Below are 21518 nucleotides of genomic sequence, written 5' to 3'. Positions count from 1 at the left end.
AATATCAAGTTATATTGCATTCTGGGTACAATTTTAAACTTTAATTGCAGAGGATTAGATTAAATGAATGCAAAATGGTGTCGATTTCTAAGCAAGGCAAGTGCAAAGTAATCCCACATCAATTACATAACGTTGCTTGTGTTTACACTCTGCATAAATCCTCACCAATCTGGGACTGTGTGGACACTGGCTGTAAAAGCACTCAACCTGCACTGCTGATTATTTAAAGCTGCAGTGTGTAACTTTTCTGCTCATCTCCGTGGTGATTTGTCTGAAATATTCAACAGTAAATATATGGCAGCTATTTAGTTGAAAGTGTTTGCTCAAAAAATGCCTCAAACATGCTTTTTTACTTTGTCTTCTCTCCACAAATCTGCCCTGTAACTTGGCTCAATCGAGTCGTTTGCTTGTTTCCATGGAGACAGCCAAATTTAAAGGGACAGTATGCAATTTTTTAGAGTCCAAAAACATATATTCTCCATGGAGATATTACATACAATTTAAGACCACCAAACCCATCTTTTCTGCAATTAAAAATACCTGTAAATGCAAAATATGTGTATATACCATACTGTGGTTCATTGCCTGGCAAATGGTAGACATTTTATAGTGCACCATTGTATGTGCTGTAACCATCAGATTATGTTATAAACTAAAAAAAATTACAAGCATTCATGATAAGGACAACACATAGACAAAAGGAATGTACACACAGACATTTACTCAATTAAAAATCATCCACACAATGCATCAGTCTAGTCATGCCCAAGTAGATCCAAAAACATGTTATATAGGTGAAGGCACAAAGCTTAATTTGAGGCATAATTCTCCATAACACAGTAAAATAATCTAGTAACTGGAAATTAACAAGAGGAAAAAAAAAACAACAAAAAAAACGCACACACTACAAATAGAAGTGTAACGATTAAAACATACAGTGACACAAGCTCAGGCAATTCAGTAATCAACATTTTCAAATATAATTTCTATGATTCATATAAGTGCAGTTACTCAAACTATGACAAATATACCCAAAGCTATACTCAACTTATTGACTATACGTACTACAAGAGTCCATACATCAATGAGTAAAATCACTTCAGACTTTAAACATAATTTACAAGCATAAAGAGGGGGTATTTACCGCTAACACATAACATTCAGATCAAGTTACCTTTTATTGGTTTGAAAATGCTATTTGCTGAAAACAATGTATTAACATGTTTCATAAGTTTTACTTTTGTTTTTGATGCTGAGTCTCTGCTCCCCACATTAAGTCATTCCTCCTTCAGAGCGCTATCACAACACAATCAGCGTGCATCCTGCTAATGAAACTACTGCACATTGCATCAGGTTTGTGAAGTTGTAGTGTACAATTTTATATCATGTTTTTGTGTATTTATGGAGAATTGTCGTGTGGGAGCATGAGTGATGTAGACTTGCAGGTTGAGCATTGGACAGAATCGTACTGCAAACTGTAAAGAGGGTTCAAAATAAGGTCATGCATGGTGAAAAAACCTCTTCAGGCATGTTTTTGATTTTTTTGATGAGGGAACATTAAAACATGACAGAAAGCTCAAATACACTTGCAAAATACCCCCTCTTTAAAGACAAGAAAATGAGCTACATGAAATTCAATATTTTTTTTTATCACACAAAATATGATAATTACATTACTTTATCTTAGTGAATAAAGCTAAGTCAAACATTATGCTACAGATTAAACTAGTAAAATATCCTAGTATAACTATAGTCTTTACAGTCACGATCAGAATTGATTACAAAATGAACTGATAAGAGAAAAAAAACAATTTGATAATTAAAAGTTAAATTATCAACAAGAAATTACTTTGTTAAAAAGTAATTACACGCAATTCAGTTCATTTAGACATATAGACCTTTTTTTTTTTTTTTTTTTTACCATTTAGCCAACAATATATTCTTTCAAAACTTAGAACACTTTAGCTCATGATTTTCAGTAGATCTAGACAATTCATGATTTAAGAAATGTCTAAAAATGTGCACCGTGACACAAAATAATTCATCTTTGCTCTTCAAAAGCACAGTAAATTCCAATTCTAATCTATAATGGACAACGCAAACTGCCCATTAATATACTATACATGGGAACAACCATTTGAAAAAGTTGTTCTCAATGAAAATATATCTCATTATTTACACTTATGTACACATTTTTTACATACAATTTCACTTTCAAGAGTCTATTTTGGTGATGGAGGGATGTTCTGCTCCTTTCCGCTGCGTTTAAATCCTCTTTGCCCTGAAAAAGATTTGTTGAAATTCCTGGGTCTGTCGCGGTTCTTGGGCCCTGGCCTCTCTGGATCTTGGGAGCCTCTGAATGGACGTGAGTGCTGGTGGTTTCTGGGTTTTTCGTTGTGGTGTTTGTTGGAGTTGTGACGGGGTTCTTGCACCCGGTTCACTTTGAGTTCCTGCAGGGGCTGGTTGGACTCGGACGCGGGGGGAGAGGGGGCGGAGGGAGGAGACGGTTGGACGGGAGGAGGGTCTTTGGCGAGTCTCTGGCAGACCTCGGCGTAGCTCAACTTTTTGGGCTCCTAAGAAACAAAATTAATGAATTACAGATCTCTTAATACATGTTTACTGTATTTGATCTCAGACACACATGTCTTCACTTGTTTCTTCCCACATGAATTTTGATGTAGCACTAGGCCGGTCATGATAACACATTCTGAAGCACAATGTATTGCTACAGAGAAATATTGCAATAAATGATAATATTTAAACTATTTTATGCCTCTGACACAATGCAAGATAATATCAGTAAACCAGTATAAATAGACAGCATCATAAAGACCTGAGCTGTAACAAATAAATAATTAGCCATAGAAGTTATTTTACCCTCTACATCTTAAATCTTACCTTATCATCACACAAAAATTGCAAAAATTTCCTCACTATTTCTAAAAAATTGTGCACCTAATACATACTGAACCCCAAAATGTATTGGAAGATAAACTGATGTAGTAATTATCGTGACAGCCCGATTTAACACCTGATAATTTTTGCAACGTTATCTTTTCACATTGTCAGTGTTTCTGGACTTCAATGTTATTACATGTCCATTATTTACTTCGGGGTTGTTTTTTAGAGTGGGTCTGTCAAAAGTGAGAGGAAACCTGGAAATAAATCTGAACTTGACCAGGACTAAACTAGGATTAAATCAAGACTACAAACATGACCAATGCAAGAATACATTTTGACTCAAACTGGTTTAAAACATGGATAAAAACAGGCCCATGTGACCGCACCCTTAATGTTTTATGGTGCAATTTCAGCTTTCCGGGGAGTTTTAAATTACAAATGGCAAATAAAGCAGCCAAACCTAACAACAGAAAAACATGACTAAAGCATACACAAAGGCAACTCACAACTCAGCTTAGTGTTCTGAGGCATTTAGATCAGAACAACAGAATGGATATTATTTCATAACATGTCCAAATCTTTAATGAAAAATGTACCAAGTTCAAGTGCCAAATAAACAAACCAAATTAATATTTATGTGATAAGACACCATATAAAGCTTTTCAAAGATAAATAAAGACATAAATATCCTTACTGGTTCAGAGGTGGGAGAAGGGGCGGATGGGGCAGACACAGTGGATGCTGATCGGCTGGTGGTGGTTGGAGGCTCTTCTGAAACTGGAGTCTCTAACGACGAATCTCCACTTGACACTGGTGAGTCCACTTCAATTTCATCTTTATTTGACTCAGAAACGCTACTAGAATGAAAAGACGCAATTATTTTCTATCCATGTAGTTTAATTAATGCTTGTTAATAAATGTGTATATTTACCACGAGGTTGCTGGCTCTACTTCTGGTGTTACTGGAACTGGATTTAAAGCAGCCTCAGGTTTGCTCTGGATGTCATCTGGTTGATCTGCAGGTTTAGACTCTTTAGTTTCCTGGCTGCCATTCTGCAAGAAGAGAGAACAACAAATACAGCTATTAGAAATTTGTATAACTGCTAACATAAAACTGCTACAAAAATACTCTTGTCTGGCTGAATTAGACCTGCACAAGACCTGAACCAGAACCAAAAAAGGAGGACATTCTCCCCAGGAATGAATCAAGGCTAAAACCAGGACTGTCAGCTAAATCAATAGACCGAAAAACATCCATATGGAGAGGTAGGTGCTTTGCCTGGAATGCTCCACAGTATGGCATTATACTTATCAAGCACTTATTTAATCACTGCTCAAATATTTCGTGACAAAAGCAGGCATTCTAACTTGGTCCTGGTGGCGCCGTCAGGTCGTCTCCATGTAGATAAGTTTAATGCCATTCTGTTGGAACAATCCAGGACAATAACTTCTCCAAGCAGGCTGCATACATTCCACCAGAAAAGTTCCACAGAGCCCCTTTAAATTAGTTTCAAAAAGGAGATCACTGGGTGGTAAATTTGGAGTTTTGACTTGGATATGATTTGGATTATCTGGGCCCAAACAGACAGCACAGGATAAAATTGCACAATTAATCATTATTGAATCTGAATTAACCAAATTAGCAAAACTAAAAGCTGCAGTTTTTGAAGAGCCACAATTTACTTTGTCCGTTTTATTCTGCATGAAAATCCGCTAACCTTTAGATCTGTACAAAAATCTTCTGAAATGTGATTCTTGTATTAGTTTGTCAGTTCATATTTCAGTCTCTTTGTTAAGTTTTCTGGACACTTCTGTTTTAATTATCAATTTCTCTTCCAAGTTCCCATTTTAAATCTCACATGTGATTGCATTGCTTGTCAGGAAAAAGAGTAATTTGAGATTTTTCACTAATCATTCAGGCCTAGCACTGTGAATTCTACAACGTAATAATTAGGCCTACAATGTCAAATAAAAGCCATTCCAGAGCAAACAACATTACAAATTCAACACAAAAGGTCAAACAACAAATAACGCATGCCATTTTTTTGTTAAATTAAATTGGTAATTGTTGCAGCGCTATTAAGATCAAAGTTTAGTCAAATAGTCAATAACAGATAATGCATTTTATTTTCTCCACTGTGTAGCACTTAAAACATACTGTCAACATCATTACCTTATTTTCGGACACTTTGAGGCCGCGCACCACGTCTGCCATGCACACGTCCAGAGCCGTTCCCTCTTTGGCCGTCACCATGCTTCCTGGAAGAGGTGGGAAGTTGCAGGCAGCCAGGTCAAAGTTCGGAGGGGGCGGTTTGACCTCAGCTGTGGGAAGTGGTTTCTGTGATGACAGTAGAGCAGAGGTTAAGTAAATGATTAAACCTAGACTTCAGGTTACATTTTATTATGGTTTTACAAAGCGAGCTTACAGTGTTTGACTCATCTTCTCTTTTCCTCCTCATTCCTCTGTGGTTCGGTCTCCTGCAACCCAAGAAAATATGGTTCAGTTTAGGAAATTACAAAATATACAGTAAAAACATTCAGCATAGTTGTACACAAATTGGAAACATACACAGACAATATGTATTTTTTATTTTCTAATAACACACAATTTTAAGTTGCTATTAATGTTTATTTATCTTTTCAGCTATGTTCTAATGCTGTAGTTTTTTTTTTTTTCAGAATCAGAAAATGTTTTGTCATCGTCAATCAACAAAATTCACAAACTAGGAAAATGGTAAAATATAAATTACGATGAAAACTCTATTCTTGCATACATTCATATCAAGTTGCAGGACATATCTTTAGTTGATTACAGGTCTGCTCTGCATTAGTTCCTTCAATTTTTTACCTTTTTCCACAATCTGCCACTTAAACTGATCTAAAACTATGATGCATATTTACCACAGGTACTATCCCACCAAACAAAGAAATAACTAGAAAAGCAAGAAAACCTGTCATATGCTCTTGAAATTATGGGCTCCTTAGAATGTTGCAGTGTTATTTGAACCTAGCCCAAGAGCAGAGGCGTGTTTACCTGGGGCGCCCGTCTCCATTGTGCACAGGGGGTAGTAGAGAGCTGTCCTTGGGGTTGAACGAGGTCGGCGACAGGGCGTCTGTGGGGGGTCGGATGGGAGCTCCGGATATTTGAGCCTGAGGAGCGACATCCACAAGGCAACTGGACCCCGCGTAGCCCTGGTTTCTGCCACCGCAAAAAAACCAACAACACGGTCACAAACACAGGACTACCCAGTGTGAACTATCAGAGTGTTAGAGTTATATAGACAGATAGTCAGATACTAAAACTAGTATCCAAACTAGATACTCATTTCAACAAGTATCACTACTGAAAGAAAAGAGAAAAAAACCCCAAACAACTGAATTTAATTTTAGTGATATAACATTGAACATTTTATATCGTGATAACACTACAATGCATAAAGAGGAGTTCAATTTTTCAACCCATGAAATAGACTAAAATAAAAGCAGGTTTTTGATGTTTCATTTTGATTGCATTTATTACACTGAAAATTTCAGCAAAAAAATACAAACAAACAAACGTGTGTCTTTACTCTTGCATCTCCATAAACCTGACTCGCTTTGGAGGAGGGCCTGCTCCAGAAAGTTGCATAGTGTAGCTTTAACTGTACAGCCCTTTACCAGACCATAAGACCATGACTTAAATCTGAAGTGATTCAATACATAATTTCAAAAGCCAATGTTCATCTTGGGTCTAGAATGGAGAGGTCTACAGCCAATCCTCTGTCAGTAAAATCATGTGTTTGGAGCAGATGCAAGACTCTGAGGGAGAAATTTGAGTCGGGGCCATTTCACACACAAAAAATAGTCAAAGTCTATATGATTTATGGTCAGAAACAAATAAGTTTGCTCCCCCCTCCCCATCAGAAAAACGCTACTCCAAGACCGCCAAAGTAAATGTTTGTTTTCATCAGAACCAGCAGATCCAAACCAGGTCTAAAGTAGGACAACATTTGCTACAGTAGTTCTAAACTGGGACCAACCCAAAGAAAAACAAACATGTGGATAAACTAACTACAATACGCAATATAATGGCAGAAGAATTTAAATACCCATATTACAGTATTACCCAATACGATGTGTAAATAAAGGTTTAATAAAGCCGTACCTGCTTCTTGGGCGGTGGCCATTCACAGACAGCGCGTTTCCCTTATAGTTTCCTGAGCTTCTGTATCCATTCATGTAGCCGCCATTTTGGAAAGGGGCCTAAACAAAACAACAAAACAAAAAGGATAAGTTAATTGTCAATGTCACTTTAAAAGATTATACCACTTACACTGGCCCTAATAATGAAAAAATATAGATTAGGGAGGATTACAAAAGGATATTCATGCATTCAACTGGCCAAAATGCAAGTAGGACCAACATGTATGACCTGGAGTACAAGCGAGTACTCAACCATGAATGAAACCAATGCAACTTTGTGTAAGCCAATGATAAGAGAACACCATTAAAAGACAATAAAAGTAGATTTTGCATAATATGTCTCCTTTATTGTCCTCATTGACCTTATGCCGCCCCGCCCACTTTTGCTTCCAAATGCAACACAACCAAACTTTGATTGTGGTGGCACTATCGGTTAAGCAGGAAACCCATTCATTTCAATGGAGAATCTGAGAAAGAAAAATTTAGCTGCCAAAATTTAACTAGTCATCAACGAGTTGTCATAATGTTACATGTAGAACCGTTCTAGATTGATAATGTGAAGAACTCAATTCAGGGGGACGCATAGATCAGTCTGGTGTGAGTCAGGTTACAGATCAGCACCCCCTGGCAAAATAATGCAACCCCAACAATGACAATGAAAGCAGCTACCAAATTATTTCCAGATGAGTTGGATGTTTTAAGCCTGAAATGTCTAAAAGTAAAATCATTCTCACCAGAGGAGTCTCAAAGTAGGGCACAGGTGTGGGGCTCCAGGAGGGAGACACCACAGGATAGACGGGGTACTGCTGCTGTGGGCTGTACACCTGCTGCATGTCCATGAACACGGGACTCCCGAAAGGCTGAGGGGTCTGGGTCTGAGGAGGGGGCTGAGAGAACACGCTCGAGTCGACGCTGTGAAATCCACTTTTACCGAAAAACGTGTTGATCGCTTTGATACGAGCCTGAAAAGACAGAGACAATACCTGGTGAGAGGGCCCTGTAGAGCTGTGAAAGGTGTAAAGGTAAACACCCCACTTAAAGCCACAGTATGCACCTTGTTAGCCACAAAACACCTTTTCTCATTTTGTAGCACTGAAACGCATGAGTCTTTACAGTGAACGGGCTTGCATCTCCACAAACTTTGTATTTCTATACTCAAGAGTTTATCATCTCAATTTCTAAAGGGGACCCGGAGAGTTGGGCCCCTTCTGCTTGGTTCCAAGAAAATGTTGTTCATTTGGCTGCAACACAGTACCACATTATGGCAAACTTGGAAATGTTTGCACTTGGAATCATGGAATGTTCCCAAGTATGGTTGAACTTTCTATTTCCAAGGAATCATACAGGTGACGTGCCACCTCCAGATCTTTTACTTTCCACTTGTCCAACTTTATAACGTGTGAGCATCATGAAAACCACTTGTACCCTTGTCCCCTCAGATCTCATAATCTCACGGTCATTAGGCCATAAAACAATGTACCGACTAGAGAGGGGAGGAGGAGGAGTGGAGAGGGAGAGGGGAGGAGAGGAAGATGAGGAAAAGCCGAAGTTAGGATGGAGGAGGAAGGAGAGAGGAGGAGAGAGTTTAGAAAACAAAGCTCCCCTCAGCCAGAAACAGTGCATCTGGGTCCTTCCAAGCGCGATACTGATCATCACCGGGGGTTTACAGTCTAGTGGAATTGTGACTGAAAGTTTAAGTTCATTACTTCGTTTGCATTTGTTTAGTCTGGGTTTTGTTTACAGTTCGTGTTTATGCAGGATCTTTTGTCATCTGTGGAAGAAATGATGGTACTTCAAAACTGCAGCTGATGCAATTTGCTAATCGTGTCCATTTAAATTGCAATTTGGATTTGACTGCGGCCCTATTGCCTGGTCACACTTTACTCAACGGCACCAGTTAGAATTTAACAACATAATGGTTAAAGGTACTCTATGCAAATTATGTGGCTCGCCTCCTGAAAATGTCATTGTTCTCCCTGGAATGTTTCACAGCATGATAAAAACTTTCCTAAACCCAACTTTCATTTAAATACAGGCCTTTTTATTGCTGCTTTGTGGAACCCTCCACCAAAAAAACTTATGCCCCTTTAGGGTTTGTGGCTTGGGTTAAATGTTTTTACATGTATTTCAAGGGTGTACAGTAAAAATCAACAGTTACTGATTGTACTAGCTGTGAACATTTAGAGAGTCAGTGCTGTATTAAAGAGCGTGACACCAATGATTCTGCATCAAAAAGTCCATCATGAACAAATGAACTTACCATAATTGGTTTCCCTTGAAAGACTTTGACTTCTTCCCTCAGGTATTTCAAAGCCTAAACAGCAGCAATAATACATCACATACGTTAATTGCTCCAGTGACAAAAGTTTAAAAAAATAAAAGTCACATTTACCTGAAGTGCGTCATTGTCAGACTGAAAGGTTATGTACCAGTTGCTGTTGTGTGCAAACTCAGCACTCAACGCCTTCGGGCAGTTTTCATTGTTAAAAAGTGCTTCGACTTCCTGCGAGAATAAACACACACAGAAGGATAACGTCATTTTAACAATCCAAAATGACAGGGATTAGACTCCTGGTGAAAAGCGTAGTGTAACCTGCCATTTCACTGTAAAACAATACTTGACATAATTATACATTTAGTCTTTTGATTTTAGTGAAGTTAAGCATTTTACTTCCTGGTTGGACATGAGCAACAAATACAATATACGTAGGTATTTACATATTTACATTACCTAGCGACCATAATGTTAACAAAATTACACAATAGTTATGATTAAACCAGTTAAACCAGACAACACCTTTATTTTGTTGAATGAAGGTTTAAACTGCCAGAAAAACGCCTTCCTTTTATGTAGCTTATCTAAATTTGGGATTGGATTTGGAATTTTCCGTGTTGATGAGATAGGGGTTCCATTTTAGAACTCGCTGCTACTTCCTGTATTTTTAGACATCTTTTCCAACTTCTTTGCCACGTACTTCCACTTAACTGATGTAAAACTATGATTAAATATTAACCACAGGTACTATACCACCAAAAAAAGTCAGAATTAGAAAAATCTGAAAATCTGTTATATGCATTTTAAGATTAGAAATGGGCTCACCTCGACTGGAGTAGTCTCTGGCACCTCCCTCAGGATGATGATACAGCGGCTGTAGTTGGGTCGAACTTTTTCACCAGACTCATCAACCTGGACCAAGGGAGATGCTGCAACAAAAAGATTTCATTATTAAACTTATCTTTGAGATGCAGATAGGGTTGGGCTCGTCACCACAAATTAAGAATTGCAGTATATTGCTAAAGAAGCTATTGCAATATTGACTTAGTACATAATCTTGACTGTAGACTTAGGGTGGGGGACGCGGCGCGTATGGTAAGAACAATGACTGTAGTTCATCACTTACTTTTCAGAATGTCAACGATGAGCTCCAGGTCTGAGGTCAGAGATTTGATGTCCTCCATGCAGGCGATGGTCCAGATCGGCACAAACTGGTCACTGTCCATTTGGGAAATTAGATACAGGTCCTTGGACAGGTTTTCCCTGCAGGAGATTACAAACAGTTAAAGGCTAGGCTATAATGCAGTTTTCTGTATAGTTGGACAACAAAAGTATAAATTAAGATTGAGATTAAGAGTCTAAACCAATAACTCGCTCTAACTGTTGGATAGATCATTTCAACACCTACAAAATATGGCAAATAACAATAGACAAGATGGACGTTACACCAAATATACAATTGGAGCCATGTTTGCATCTCAGAATTACACTTAAGTTGTAAAGTCAAAACATTTGAACTGGATAAAAATGTAAAAAAAATAAAAATAAAAAAATCACAGGAAATGTCCATTAGAATCCTTTGGAACACCCAACAGTATTTGGTCCCATGTTGTACGTGATTTTTCCATGTATTTGAGAAAAATACTCGACTCTGGTCTCTGAGAGTTGAGAAAATCACTTATAAACTCATCGTGGTGAATAATTAGGATCCTCAGAATGCATAAGGTAAGTGAAGAGTAACTTTGGACCACTGCAAGCTGTTTAAAATGAACTCGTTCTGTTTTGCATGTTTTTAAAACTACAAGGTAAAATGCGTTTCATTTGAGCACTAGGTAGAGAACTGCAAAGACATGGACCATTTTCTATGATGATTGTACCTGGAGAAGTAGAACTCCAGCTGTTTCTTCAGAGATTCCCTGAGGGTTTCTTCAGACAGAGTTTTATCTGTGATCACCTCCTCCTCCACTGTCCCATTGTACTGAGGCTCAAACACCAGATACCCCAGGTCAGGGTAGTCGCACGTGCCCCCCATCACCTCTGAGGCAAGCAGGGTCATAATCAGAGCCGTAGTCTGAGCCGTCAGGATACACCAAACCGAAGTCCTTTCCATCCGGAGAAGGAAACTCCGAATAATCTAAAAACAAAGGAAAACATACTTCAGTACCAGAACGTACTGCAGGGTGTGTGTTCCTTTATAAAACTTGTGCCTGGGGACTAACTGCTTCAACAAACCTCCTAAAACTTGCTCACTTTTTTTTTTTTTTAGACCACCTTTTCAGGTGAAGTTGTCTTTATTGATCAAAAACTTCACATGGAAAGTCACCATTGCTCTGTTCACACTTCCTCCATTTAAATATTTTATTACTCATGTTTATTTCAATAAAACAGCCATTACCACAAATGTAAAATGTGAAGGGAAGTAAGCTCCAAGATTTTTTACTGCCTATTGGGCATTGCCCAGTTATTTTTCCTGTTATTGTATACTGGGAAACCAAAGTGCTCAAATACAATGAATGAATGAACTCTGTATTCCTGGTTATCAAAAAAGGAGTGGTGGTAAGATCAAGACAAATATTTGACTGAAAGTCCAAAACAAGTGTAAAACACCTAAATAAAGTACAGGCCTTTATTTCCTGTCTAGTTTTGGGCAGACAAGTTTGCAAATGTCTATGTGGAACAAAACAGCCATTAGTAGCACCGTTGCGCTGGTGTTTTTGGATATTGTTTATTGTTAAACAGAATACTAATAGGTAAATGAGATATGACAAATGAGTTTGTACCTTCAACAAAGTCGATGGGAGGAGGGTAGGAGCCGATCCAGGCCGAGTCCTCAGTGACCTCCACAGAGTCAGGCTGAAGGACGGGGACCTCCTGCCACACTTGGGCGTTCGGGTTCAGACTGGTGCCCTGAGTCGTGACCTGGACAAAATAAAGGTTTGAAAGTTAAAAGGACTGTCATTTTAAATTACAGCAACTTGAACCATCTGTGCCCCAAGATACAAGGTAAACATCATTAAATCAAATACAGCTTTTTACTGTCAACAATTCTAATGCAGATTTATTCTTTAAAAAAGTGATGGCTCATTTATATATGTTATAAATTTGTTATGTTGTAAACTTGAGACAATTATCCAATCAGAAAGCAGAATGAGCCTCACATGAGCCCTTAGTTGGGTTGCTAGGTTACATGCTGAAACATGAGACTCAGCCCTGAGAATGAGAAAAACCTATCTGCAGGTTTTAAAAACATTTAATTGAGCCTGACATTAACACCTTAGTGAACAATCCAAAACAGATTATTTTAATTTTTGCAGTCCCACAGCCAACCTGCCAGGAGATCCTTTGCATATTATTATGTCCTAACCTTGACCTAAAGTGAACTGTAAGAAAGTTTTCTGCTAGAGGGGTCACCACTTGTTTGTCTCCATTTATTGCCATTACCGTTGAATCAATAACATCCCCATGTAGCTTCTATTGCCGTGGAGACAAGCAAGTACCATAACTGGGCCAAGTTACAGGTCAGATCTGTGGACAACTGGGTCGCTCACAGTAAAACGACATGTTTTTAAAAAGGTAGTTTTTAAACAATATTATACCTGTAATTTTGATAAAAGCAACCTATAATGTCCCACAGTATGGCATTAAACTTATCCGTGGAGATAAGCAGACTCTCCAACGTTACATGGTGCAATTTAAGTGTTGAATCATCCACCCAACTGTAAACTTTGACATCATTTCGGCTGCTTATACAAACACTTGACAGGATTAGTAATAAATCTATTCTTGACAACTTTGCAAACACAAAAAAGGCCTTGAACACGTTTCTCCCACAAACACGAAGCAGAGTTGTGATTGGCCTTCTGTGGTCACGAGTGAGGAAGTACCGCACCAGCATTAATCCCGCCTCCAACGTGCGTAACTCCAACGAGAGCGCATTTTGACCTGTCATCCTTTCAAGGCTATTATGAGCTTCAGTCCACCTTTAAACCCAAATACGCTTTAAAAATACGCATTTAGCAGCAATGTGTAGCTCAAAGACGCATTTAAACCGCGGTGACAGTGCAGTAGCAACCAGTATATCGACGCAAACCTGACTTCCTATGGTGTTATAATGGCAAAGCACATGGCACGGCTGTCCACCATGCTCCGAACCATGCGCTCACGTGTGGCATGATGATGAAACTGAGCTAAAGCAACAAAAAATAAAACAAACTAAAAAAAACAGACCGATTTCCAGTAATTCCACATTGAATTTACGGAATACGCACAAATACACGGTTCCCATTAGAGTAGCCCAGCGGAGTGACTTGCAGTAAATATATTAAGCCACTTAGCAGCAGTTGTGTAACCGCTAGCTTTACGAAGACAGATTATGATTCACCACACTGTTCATGCACTCAATCACATGTACCGAGCCAAATCCGCAGGTATTGTCTCTTAGATTTCCACCCGGGGCCGTGTTAATTAGTAACCAAACACGCTTTTTCATTATCTTGCCGAAGTTTGCCGTTTGACCAGTTTAAACCGCCCCGAATTGCTTTTTGGCTAACCTTGGATAGATTTAAGGAAGTGGGGCTCAAGTTACCAGATGTGTCGATTAAAAGTTCGATTTTATTTGACATTACGCGCGGTTGTCCTTCGTTTTAAATTGCAACTTCCATTCATGTAAGTTTACATCATGGACAACGTGTTCCAGTCTCGGTACCAACACGAGGAAGGGCGCAAACAGGTTGTTGGCGTGCGTTAGCCGGAGCGTAATTAAGCATTTTGAGGCCTTAATACTCACCATGATACCCGAACTATCTTCTTTTCTTGTCGATTACTCCCAAAAAGTCGTAGGCTTGTCGTTTTTAAGCCTTATCTTGAGTTATCTTCAAAGTCACGTCAGCCTTCCCACTACCGTATGTCGTCTCCTCGGTAACTCCAAAACGCACCGCAGATCGTCGAACCAAGCAACGAAATTACGCAAACTCTCGCTTTCAATCACGGTGTACTCACGATACAAGCGAAATGGCGACTATTTGAATAAGCATTTCTTGTTTTTAAGTAGTTGTTTAGCCAGTCGGTAAAGATCCTAGCTAGCGCAGCATGTGACAGAAGCCGTGTCCTCTGCGCCGCCGTGTGTGCGTCTGACCGCCTTTATCCAACGACGCAACGTAGTAACAGCGACCTCCCCCACAACAAGCACTAGCACGACTATATATAGATTAAAAAGATAAAAATACATTTCTAGTGCCTGCAATTGACATAAAACGATTCAAAACTGAAAAATAGCACAACATTACCCAACTAAACGCATGAACAGGTATTTAAATGTCCTTTTACGCACGTCCATTTTATTAGGCACACTTTTTCTAACAGCTACTAATGCTTATCTTATCAGCAAACCTATTACCAGCAACAGGGGTATAGAAATCCAAAAGTTACTGCAGTAAAAATCGAGTAAAATTTGAGTAAATGAGGTATAGCGTCATTTTGTGAACTTTTTTTTTTTTTTCCCAAGTTGGTGCACTCCCCTTCCCTTTATAGTCAGTCATCCAAGACCTTTACCCTTGGGCACTGACCTCTGTTATCAATAATGCATTTTGAACACAGAACTGCAGCTAAGTGGGTATTTTTCTAGAGAGAAGATCAATATTAGTCAGCTAAAATCCTAAAAGTTACATCATTTTTTAAATACCCAGTCCATTAAGGGCCACTTTGACTTCTATTTTCTGATAAAGTAGGGTTGTAGTAAAATATCTTTCTTACATATTTAACATTTAAAGGCTTTAGAACAGATGTACCGCACAAAGCAGTAATCTGTTATTGTAGATTTTGTAAAGAAATGATCTCTTTTCATTTACTACCACTGCATTACTCCAGGCAATGTTAGAAATCAAAATTAAACTGGGTTATATATTTGCACACACCCCCACATAAAACATACATTTGTATATAGGCAATAAATTAGCCAAAGTTTTTCATGACAGAGTATATTTCAAACACTACCGTCAAATGGCTCAACTCCCCATTTATTTTTAACTCTTCTAAACTTTTTATGGAGGCATGCAGGCCCAAGGTTAGGTCTGTGGAGAGGCAAACCACCTCACCATGTATTTTTGAGCAGTTAAAAGTCCTGTATTTGAATAAATGCAAGATAAGATTAATGCTATACTGTAAAACATTTCATGAAAACAAGCAAGTAGAGAATGCTTTGCCAGACACCAGAAAAGTTACATGTCTTTATCTTATCCCCTTTGTTATCCTTCACAATAAAAGCTCAAAACTTGTATTAATCCATTTATTGTGGCAAGAGAACATAAATAATCATTCATTGTTTGCTTCTGAAATGCAACGCTAGGGTACATTCACATTTGTTCTGGTTGTAGACTCGTTTTAATCCTGGTCTAGTTCAGGTTTTGTTCCGGGTTTAGTCCCAATTCAGATGTGTTGTGTTCGTGTTATGTTTGGGCACTTTTTTGTCCTATAATTTTGTAATAACATTTGTGTAGATAAATTAATTTATGTTTTTTTTCCCCGATTCAGTATTAGTCTTTTTGTCTACATTTAGCTTTGTGTATTTGAAGTATCCAAACATAACTGTGTGCAAATGTGAACGGAGCCTTGATGACCTCATGTGAAGTAAAGTAAACAGAAAGTTGCACACTAATTCAACAGCTATCCGTGCCCGTATTACGCCTTGACTTGTGCTGCTTGGCTCTGTTGGAGTTGCTGGATCTTCATGCTCATTACTTCCATTACAGCTGAAAAGGTTTAAAAAGAAGAAAACATAATTAGACGACAAAGATACTACACCATCATGACATCACGGCACTGCGGGATCCCTGTAGAGTTGTTACGTAATGCTTCTGGGTCCAACTGGGGATGTCACATGTGATTCCTAGCTTTGTTTTTGTTCCTTATTCATCAAAACACTCGCTAGAAATTATAAACGTTCATTGTTTACAATCTGATGATGGACCTAGAAGTGACATTAGAGTAGTTAAGTGTGACGTCACTTCCAGGTTTGTGGTTAAACATACGCTGTTGAAAAGGTAATTCTTTATTGTTTGATGAATAAGGAACAAAAACTCTGGTGCATTGGAGGAGAGGCACGTATTCAACCGAAAATGATATACTCATAAAATTGAATCAAGAATGACAATGCAGGAATCTTATTGAAACCAAAAACAAAACTAGAAATCAGCTGTGAAGTTTCATGTTGGACTCAGAATCGACATCATCACTTAACAAGTACTGTATTTTCCGGGCTATTAGGCGCTCTGGATTATAGGATGCACTGTCATTAAATGGTCTATTTTCGAACTTTTTTCACAATTAACTGCACCGGACTTTAAAGGAAACACAACAGTTGGATGGGTTAGTGGGACTTTGTTTGGCGCATTCACGGTGACTCTGGGCTTTGTTCAGTTGTGGCGTGTAGGGAGGGTGCTGTCTGGGACCGCTGGATTGTTGTCGTGTTCGCAGTGACTCAGTTGTTCAGTTCTGTCTAGAAGTGGCACATTGCACTCGCTTTTTTGGTTCGTTCCTCTGTTCCGTTCCTCGTCGGCGTGGAGTGATGAGTGTGTCTGCCTGTGTGTTTCGCTGTGGGGTCGCTGTCTGCTCGGTGTGTGTTTGCGTGTTCTGCGGCTTTGTAGTCATGAAGGCTGAAGTCATGATGGGACACCCGACTGGATTCTTGTATGGGGCGCTCTGGATTGCGGGGCGCGCGGTTGTTTTTTGACGGGGTTGGAGGCTTAAGAGTGCGTCTAATAGCCCGGAAAATACGGTAGTTTAAAGAGAGCTGGAGGGTAGGTCAGAATTCTCAGGTGGATTTTGTTGTGTAACATTCAGATTGCACATGTGGTGACCTGGTTTATGGTTCATATCTCTGCAATTACTCTGCCTACTCTGCCTTTTTTCACAATCGTACCATTATTCAGCACAAGTGAATTGACTGCTGTCAGTTGAAAGCCATAAGATTAATTCATATGTCAAGTTTATGAACAAAGAATGATAATGGTTTAAAGTTTTTCAAATTTCTATTTTGGATATTTCATTCAAAATAAAAAGAAAAGGCCCTTGCCCACCATCTGAGATCATGACATCCTCAAAAGAACATGAACACAATCTACTGCGCATGAAATACTACATAGAAAACAAAGCAAATACACAGGGTACTTGATACTTCTTTTTGTAGCTTTTTCCAATATGTTTAAATATAATCAACAAAGTCAGTATTATCATTCAGCGTATCTCCAACACAGCCAATGTGATTGACTGATTTCCTAACTTTCTACAGAGGTTATGCAGATGACATCACAACCTTTGGAACTTTGGAGTGGCAAAGGTAGATTCTTCTCTAAAAGCTCAAAACACATCTAAAATGCGAAAGAGCAGCTACAGCTTAATAACAAATATATAAGTCTAAAGCAAAAATAACAAACAAAACCACCCATAGAATAAAGAGCATATATCTTGCCTTGTTTCATTGCGTGTTTCTCTTGTAGGGCTGGCTGAATCTTCTCTATCTGCTTTGTAAGAAAATCTACTTTCCGCTTGAAGAAAGCCTTGCCGTCTTCCACATTCTGAAGGCACAAGGTACAAGGCACAGTTTTATATTAAGCAGAGAGACAAAGGGAATGCATTTTTATAAAGAGGACGACTTACTTTTTCAACATAGTACCCGGTGCCAACATCGATTAAAACATGTTCAACGTCATTCAATCTTCCAGGAACGTACATCTTAAGAAAGAGTCAAGATAATAAATAATAAATGAGTCATAACTCATAAACTGCGGTAATATTGGATTTATTGTTCAATCCTCCAGCTGTATTTACTCACATGATCTCATTTATACTCATTTTCATGTATTTATTGACGCTTGTGTGCCCTATTTTATTCTCCTGCCCTGACAAAGACCACGTCCGTCATTAGGCAATAAAGGACTTAATAGATTCTGTTAGTGTGCCTCAAGGTTTGTACATGGTTCATTTTTACATTACTACCGTTTTTTCCGGACTATAAAGTCGCACCAGCAAAAAAATGCAAATGAACAAGAAAAAAACATACAAGTCACACTGGACTACAATTTTTGGGGGGGGGTTATTTTTTTATAAAATGGCTGGAAGTTTTTAGGACATCGTTGTCCGTGCTCTGATAGAGGCGGTTGCGTTGTATGAAGCGGTAACACCAGGAAGGTCCTCCCGCAAAGTCATTTGTATTCATCACCTTGGCAACTACCTGGGCATGGAGACGTAACTACACCGTTGACAAGCCTCTCCTGGCAGCATGTTATTCAAGCACCCATTTGTGAAGGTGTTTCTCTAGCTGTGGCCATCTATATTTTAGCCCACATTTAGCTTTTTTTGTTTTCTTCATTGCAGTTACAGAGTATCCTCTGTTTTTTGTCAGCCTCTCACAAGCTTCTCTCTCACTCCAAGCTTGCTTTCTGCTGCTCGATTACCGTGTTCAGCTGCAGATTTCACAACTCGCAGCTTGTAATCTGCAAAATATGATTTTCTTTTGGGGGGCATTTATGTTCAGTCTTTCTCAGTTGTCTTCATAATTTGATGTTTAAATTTAACATTTTCAGTGGTACAGGAGTAATAGTAGTAGACACACATGGCAAACAAGGCTAGACTCTCTCGCAGTCGTCACTGTGAAAATAACAAACATGTGAAATTATATATTTTAATATATATGTCGCAAGAACCACCCAAACCATGAAAAAAGTGCAACTTACAGTCCGAAAAATACGGTAAGTAAAGGCCACCTTGTGCTAAGATTTGAATTTAACTTAACACATGTGCTGCCATTTTCTAGATTTTGTATGCCCCAGCGAAGCATTGGACACCTCTCGTGTTAATCTGAATTTTTCATTGATTGGAGCAGAAACTGTAATCACAACTGAGTAGCCCAACATTCCTGTAAAATAATCAATGTGTCTGTTTGTTTACATTTGACGAAGATTACATCAGAGCCTTGTAACTATCACTGGAGCTAAATGTTTGTTTAGATTTTTGTTAGTACAGTCAGTGTCAGAAGTCGGGGTGAATGAGTGAGGCATTTCAAGGATACAGAACTGGTGAGAGGAACGAGCAACTCCTTTCCTACAAACAGAACAAAGAATAAAAAATAATTACAGGGGAACTAAAGTGCCTTTTGATGAACGTAGTATTTCTCACCTTTATTGTTTTGGTTCAGGACATTGAGACTGTCCTTTGCCTCCACAAACTTTGTCTGTACCACTTTGAGCTGCCCAATGGAGGAGGTCAGAAACTCTGTCTCCTGAAAAAAGCATCATTATAACATTAGACAGGGTTTAAAATTTAATAAAAACTAAATAAATGAAAATCCATAGATATTTTATTTGTAAATGATATGAACAGTACAAGACAAGCAGGTCAAAAAGTAGTAAAATATAACCCCATAAATAATAATTAATAATAGATAATTGCATTAAAAAAATACTACCGTACAGTAAAAACAAAGGACTTCATAATTATATAGCAATGCAATATTAATGTTATAATTTGCAAAGTAATACATAAAAACAAACAAATTACTCTTAATTTAAACAACAACAATGTACAGGGTGTCCCAAAAAATTTGACATAATTTCGCCAGCCAATAATTTTGGTAATTCTTGTTGAAATAACTTCAAATTTTCACAAAATGTAAAGAAACAGATCAAGATTCTCAGTTATTCCCTCCCAAAGAGAACTAATTTTGTGTCTTGGAATCTGCTCACAAACACTCACCCAAGACTGTGCAGCTTCAATACAAAACTTCACAACTGGCAACAAATTTGGACTTGGCACCAAAAATGTAAAGAGGAAAGATCGGTTTATGCAGGACTAAAGAATCTGGTACGAGAAACGGTCATTCGAGGAATCTGGGTTTTCAAACTTGTTCTCCTTACAGACTTTTTGTAGCGAAGAGTTTTTCACAAACTTGCACGACCTTTTCTTCTGATGTTGATGATGGTCTACCACTGCCTTTAATTACATATAAAATTTGACCAGTTTGAGGTTATTTCAACAAAAATTGCCAAAATGAGTGGCCTTCAAAATGATGTCAAATTTTTTGGGACACCTTGTATGTTTGAATTTTAAAAAAAGAGAAGAGAAATGAATATAAAATATAAAATATGTATGTAAAATAAAACCAACCAACAAACAAGACATTTTATATTTATAAACGTAGTGAACCCAAAGGGCAAACATAGAAGAAAATATAAAACAGAAGCAAACACATAAAATAAATACATGAGTAAAGAATATAAATTACTGATCCAATTAACTTAGCCCATGTAATGCAATATTCATGTTATACTTTGTAAACTAATCCATAAGAACTTGTTACCCTTCTTAATGTAATTATCTGTTAAAGATCAGCGTCTTTATTTGATATTTGGTGTTTTAAATGGGATTCTTGTTCAGGTGAAGTGGAGCAGATCAGGATGGACACAGCCCACACATGCTAACACAAGGAGCTAAAGTGGCATCGCAAAGTTCACCGCTCGCGTTTATCTGATCGACTTTCTGTGCACATCTTTTGTATTAGTGCAGTGAAAATAGAAACGCAGTATCGTTACCTGGTCCAATTGGGTTTTTAAACTCTCTAACTGAGGCAGAGAAAGGTCTGTCAGATTCACAGCCATGTTGGTGGTGAAAGCGTGAGGCGGATGAACCCGAACTACAGCTTCCGGGTGAGTGCGTCACAGGAAATGGCGCCCTCTTGTGGTGATATTTGAGATCACATAGGAATCACATTTGCACAGGTTTTCCTCATGGATCTATGGTTCTCCTTTACAACATGAACTGATAAATCCTCTGTAAACCAAATATAAACCTCTCATTTCAAAATAGTGATAAATAGTCCCTTTTAGAGCAGCCATTTTAGGACTCTGTTTCCTTATGACCTCTTGTATACAACAGTGATATTTATATTACAATATTTTTTACTTACTGTCCATACATTTATATAATTTATGTCTTATTGGTACCAGTCCTCTTACTATTTTTTATTGCTACTTATTTAGAAGTTTATTACCAGTTTTTTACTCTGTTATTGTAATATGTGAGCTACGGAGTCCAAATAATTGTCCTTGTGGATCTGCCCGTCTAGTTCTCATCCCATTTATTTAGAGAAAGTCACATTATTGTATTGACA

At 38.2% G+C, this 21518-nt stretch overlaps 2 protein-coding genes across 3 annotated transcripts; both read right to left on the bottom strand.

Moving 5' to 3' along the window:
• Window positions 1-704: 704 nt before the first annotated feature.
• Window positions 705-14502, bottom strand: larp4ab (La ribonucleoprotein 4Ab). 2 transcript variants are annotated; one of them, XM_020923220.2, is made up of 15 exons: window positions 14145-14502; window positions 12139-12277; window positions 11236-11492; window positions 10485-10621; window positions 10184-10287; window positions 9476-9586; window positions 9344-9397; window positions 7818-8045; window positions 7046-7143; window positions 5936-6100; window positions 5328-5379; window positions 5075-5239; window positions 3833-3954; window positions 3596-3755; window positions 705-2573 (listed from the first exon to the last, which is right to left on the bottom strand). In XM_020923220.2, exons 3-15 carry the CDS (start codon window positions 11466-11468, stop codon window positions 2223-2225), a joined length of 1980 nt encoding a protein of 659 aa, XP_020778879.2. In that variant the 5' UTR covers window positions 11469-11492; window positions 12139-12277; window positions 14145-14502; the 3' UTR covers window positions 705-2222. The 2 variants fall into 2 exon arrangements, with proteins under 2 accessions (XP_020778879.2, XP_020778878.2); XM_020923219.2 differs by having other exon boundaries at window positions 3596-3758; window positions 14145-14500.
• A 1125-nt stretch (window positions 14503-15627) lies between these two features.
• pfdn5 (prefoldin 5) lies at window positions 15628-21077 on the bottom strand. Its single transcript, XM_020923228.2, has 6 exons — window positions 20941-21077; window positions 19529-19631; window positions 19422-19453; window positions 18011-18085; window positions 17823-17928; window positions 15628-16104 (listed from the first exon to the last, which is right to left on the bottom strand). The coding sequence occupies exons 1-6, from the start codon at window positions 21004-21006 to the stop codon at window positions 16034-16036; spliced, it is 453 nt and encodes a 150-aa protein (XP_020778887.1). The 5' UTR covers window positions 21007-21077; the 3' UTR covers window positions 15628-16033.
• Window positions 21078-21518: the final 441 nt, after the last annotated feature.

Source organism: Boleophthalmus pectinirostris, unplaced genomic scaffold (assembly GCF_026225935.1).
Source record: "Boleophthalmus pectinirostris isolate CB_2022bp ecotype Guang Dong unplaced genomic scaffold, ASM2622593v1 HiC_scaffold_3, whole genome shotgun sequence".
Classification (NCBI taxonomy): domain Eukaryota; kingdom Metazoa; phylum Chordata; class Actinopteri; order Gobiiformes; family Gobiidae; genus Boleophthalmus; species Boleophthalmus pectinirostris.
The sequence above is the reverse complement of the archived record's forward strand: the minus strand, read 5'-3'. Positions and strand labels throughout refer to the sequence as shown.

Bases quoted from the DNA above. Each gene is read 5' to 3' on its own strand.
- larp4ab (XM_020923219.2), bottom strand. From the start codon at position 11,468: ATGGAAAGGACTTCGGTTTGGTGTATCCTGACGGCTCAGACTACGGCT. The intron at 8,046-9,343 runs GTAAGTTCATTT...CTGTCTTTTCAG, and splicing joins TTCAAGGGAAACCAATTATG to GCTCGTATCAAAGCGATCAA. The intron at 5,240-5,327 runs GTAAGCTCGCTT...CTGTCATCACAG, and splicing joins GAGAAGATGAGTCAAACACT to AAACCACTTCCCACAGCTGA.
- pfdn5 (XM_020923228.2), bottom strand. From the start codon at position 21,006: ATGGCTGTGAATCTGACAGACCTTTCTCTGCCTCAGTTAGAGAGTTTA. The intron at 19,454-19,528 runs GTGAGAAATACT...TTCTGTTTGTAG, and splicing joins CCTGAACCAAAACAATAAAG to GAAAGGAGTTGCTCGTTCCT. The intron at 18,086-19,421 runs GTATCCTTGAAA...CTCTTTCTTAAG, and splicing joins TCGTTCCTCTCACCAGTTCT to ATGTACGTTCCTGGAAGATT.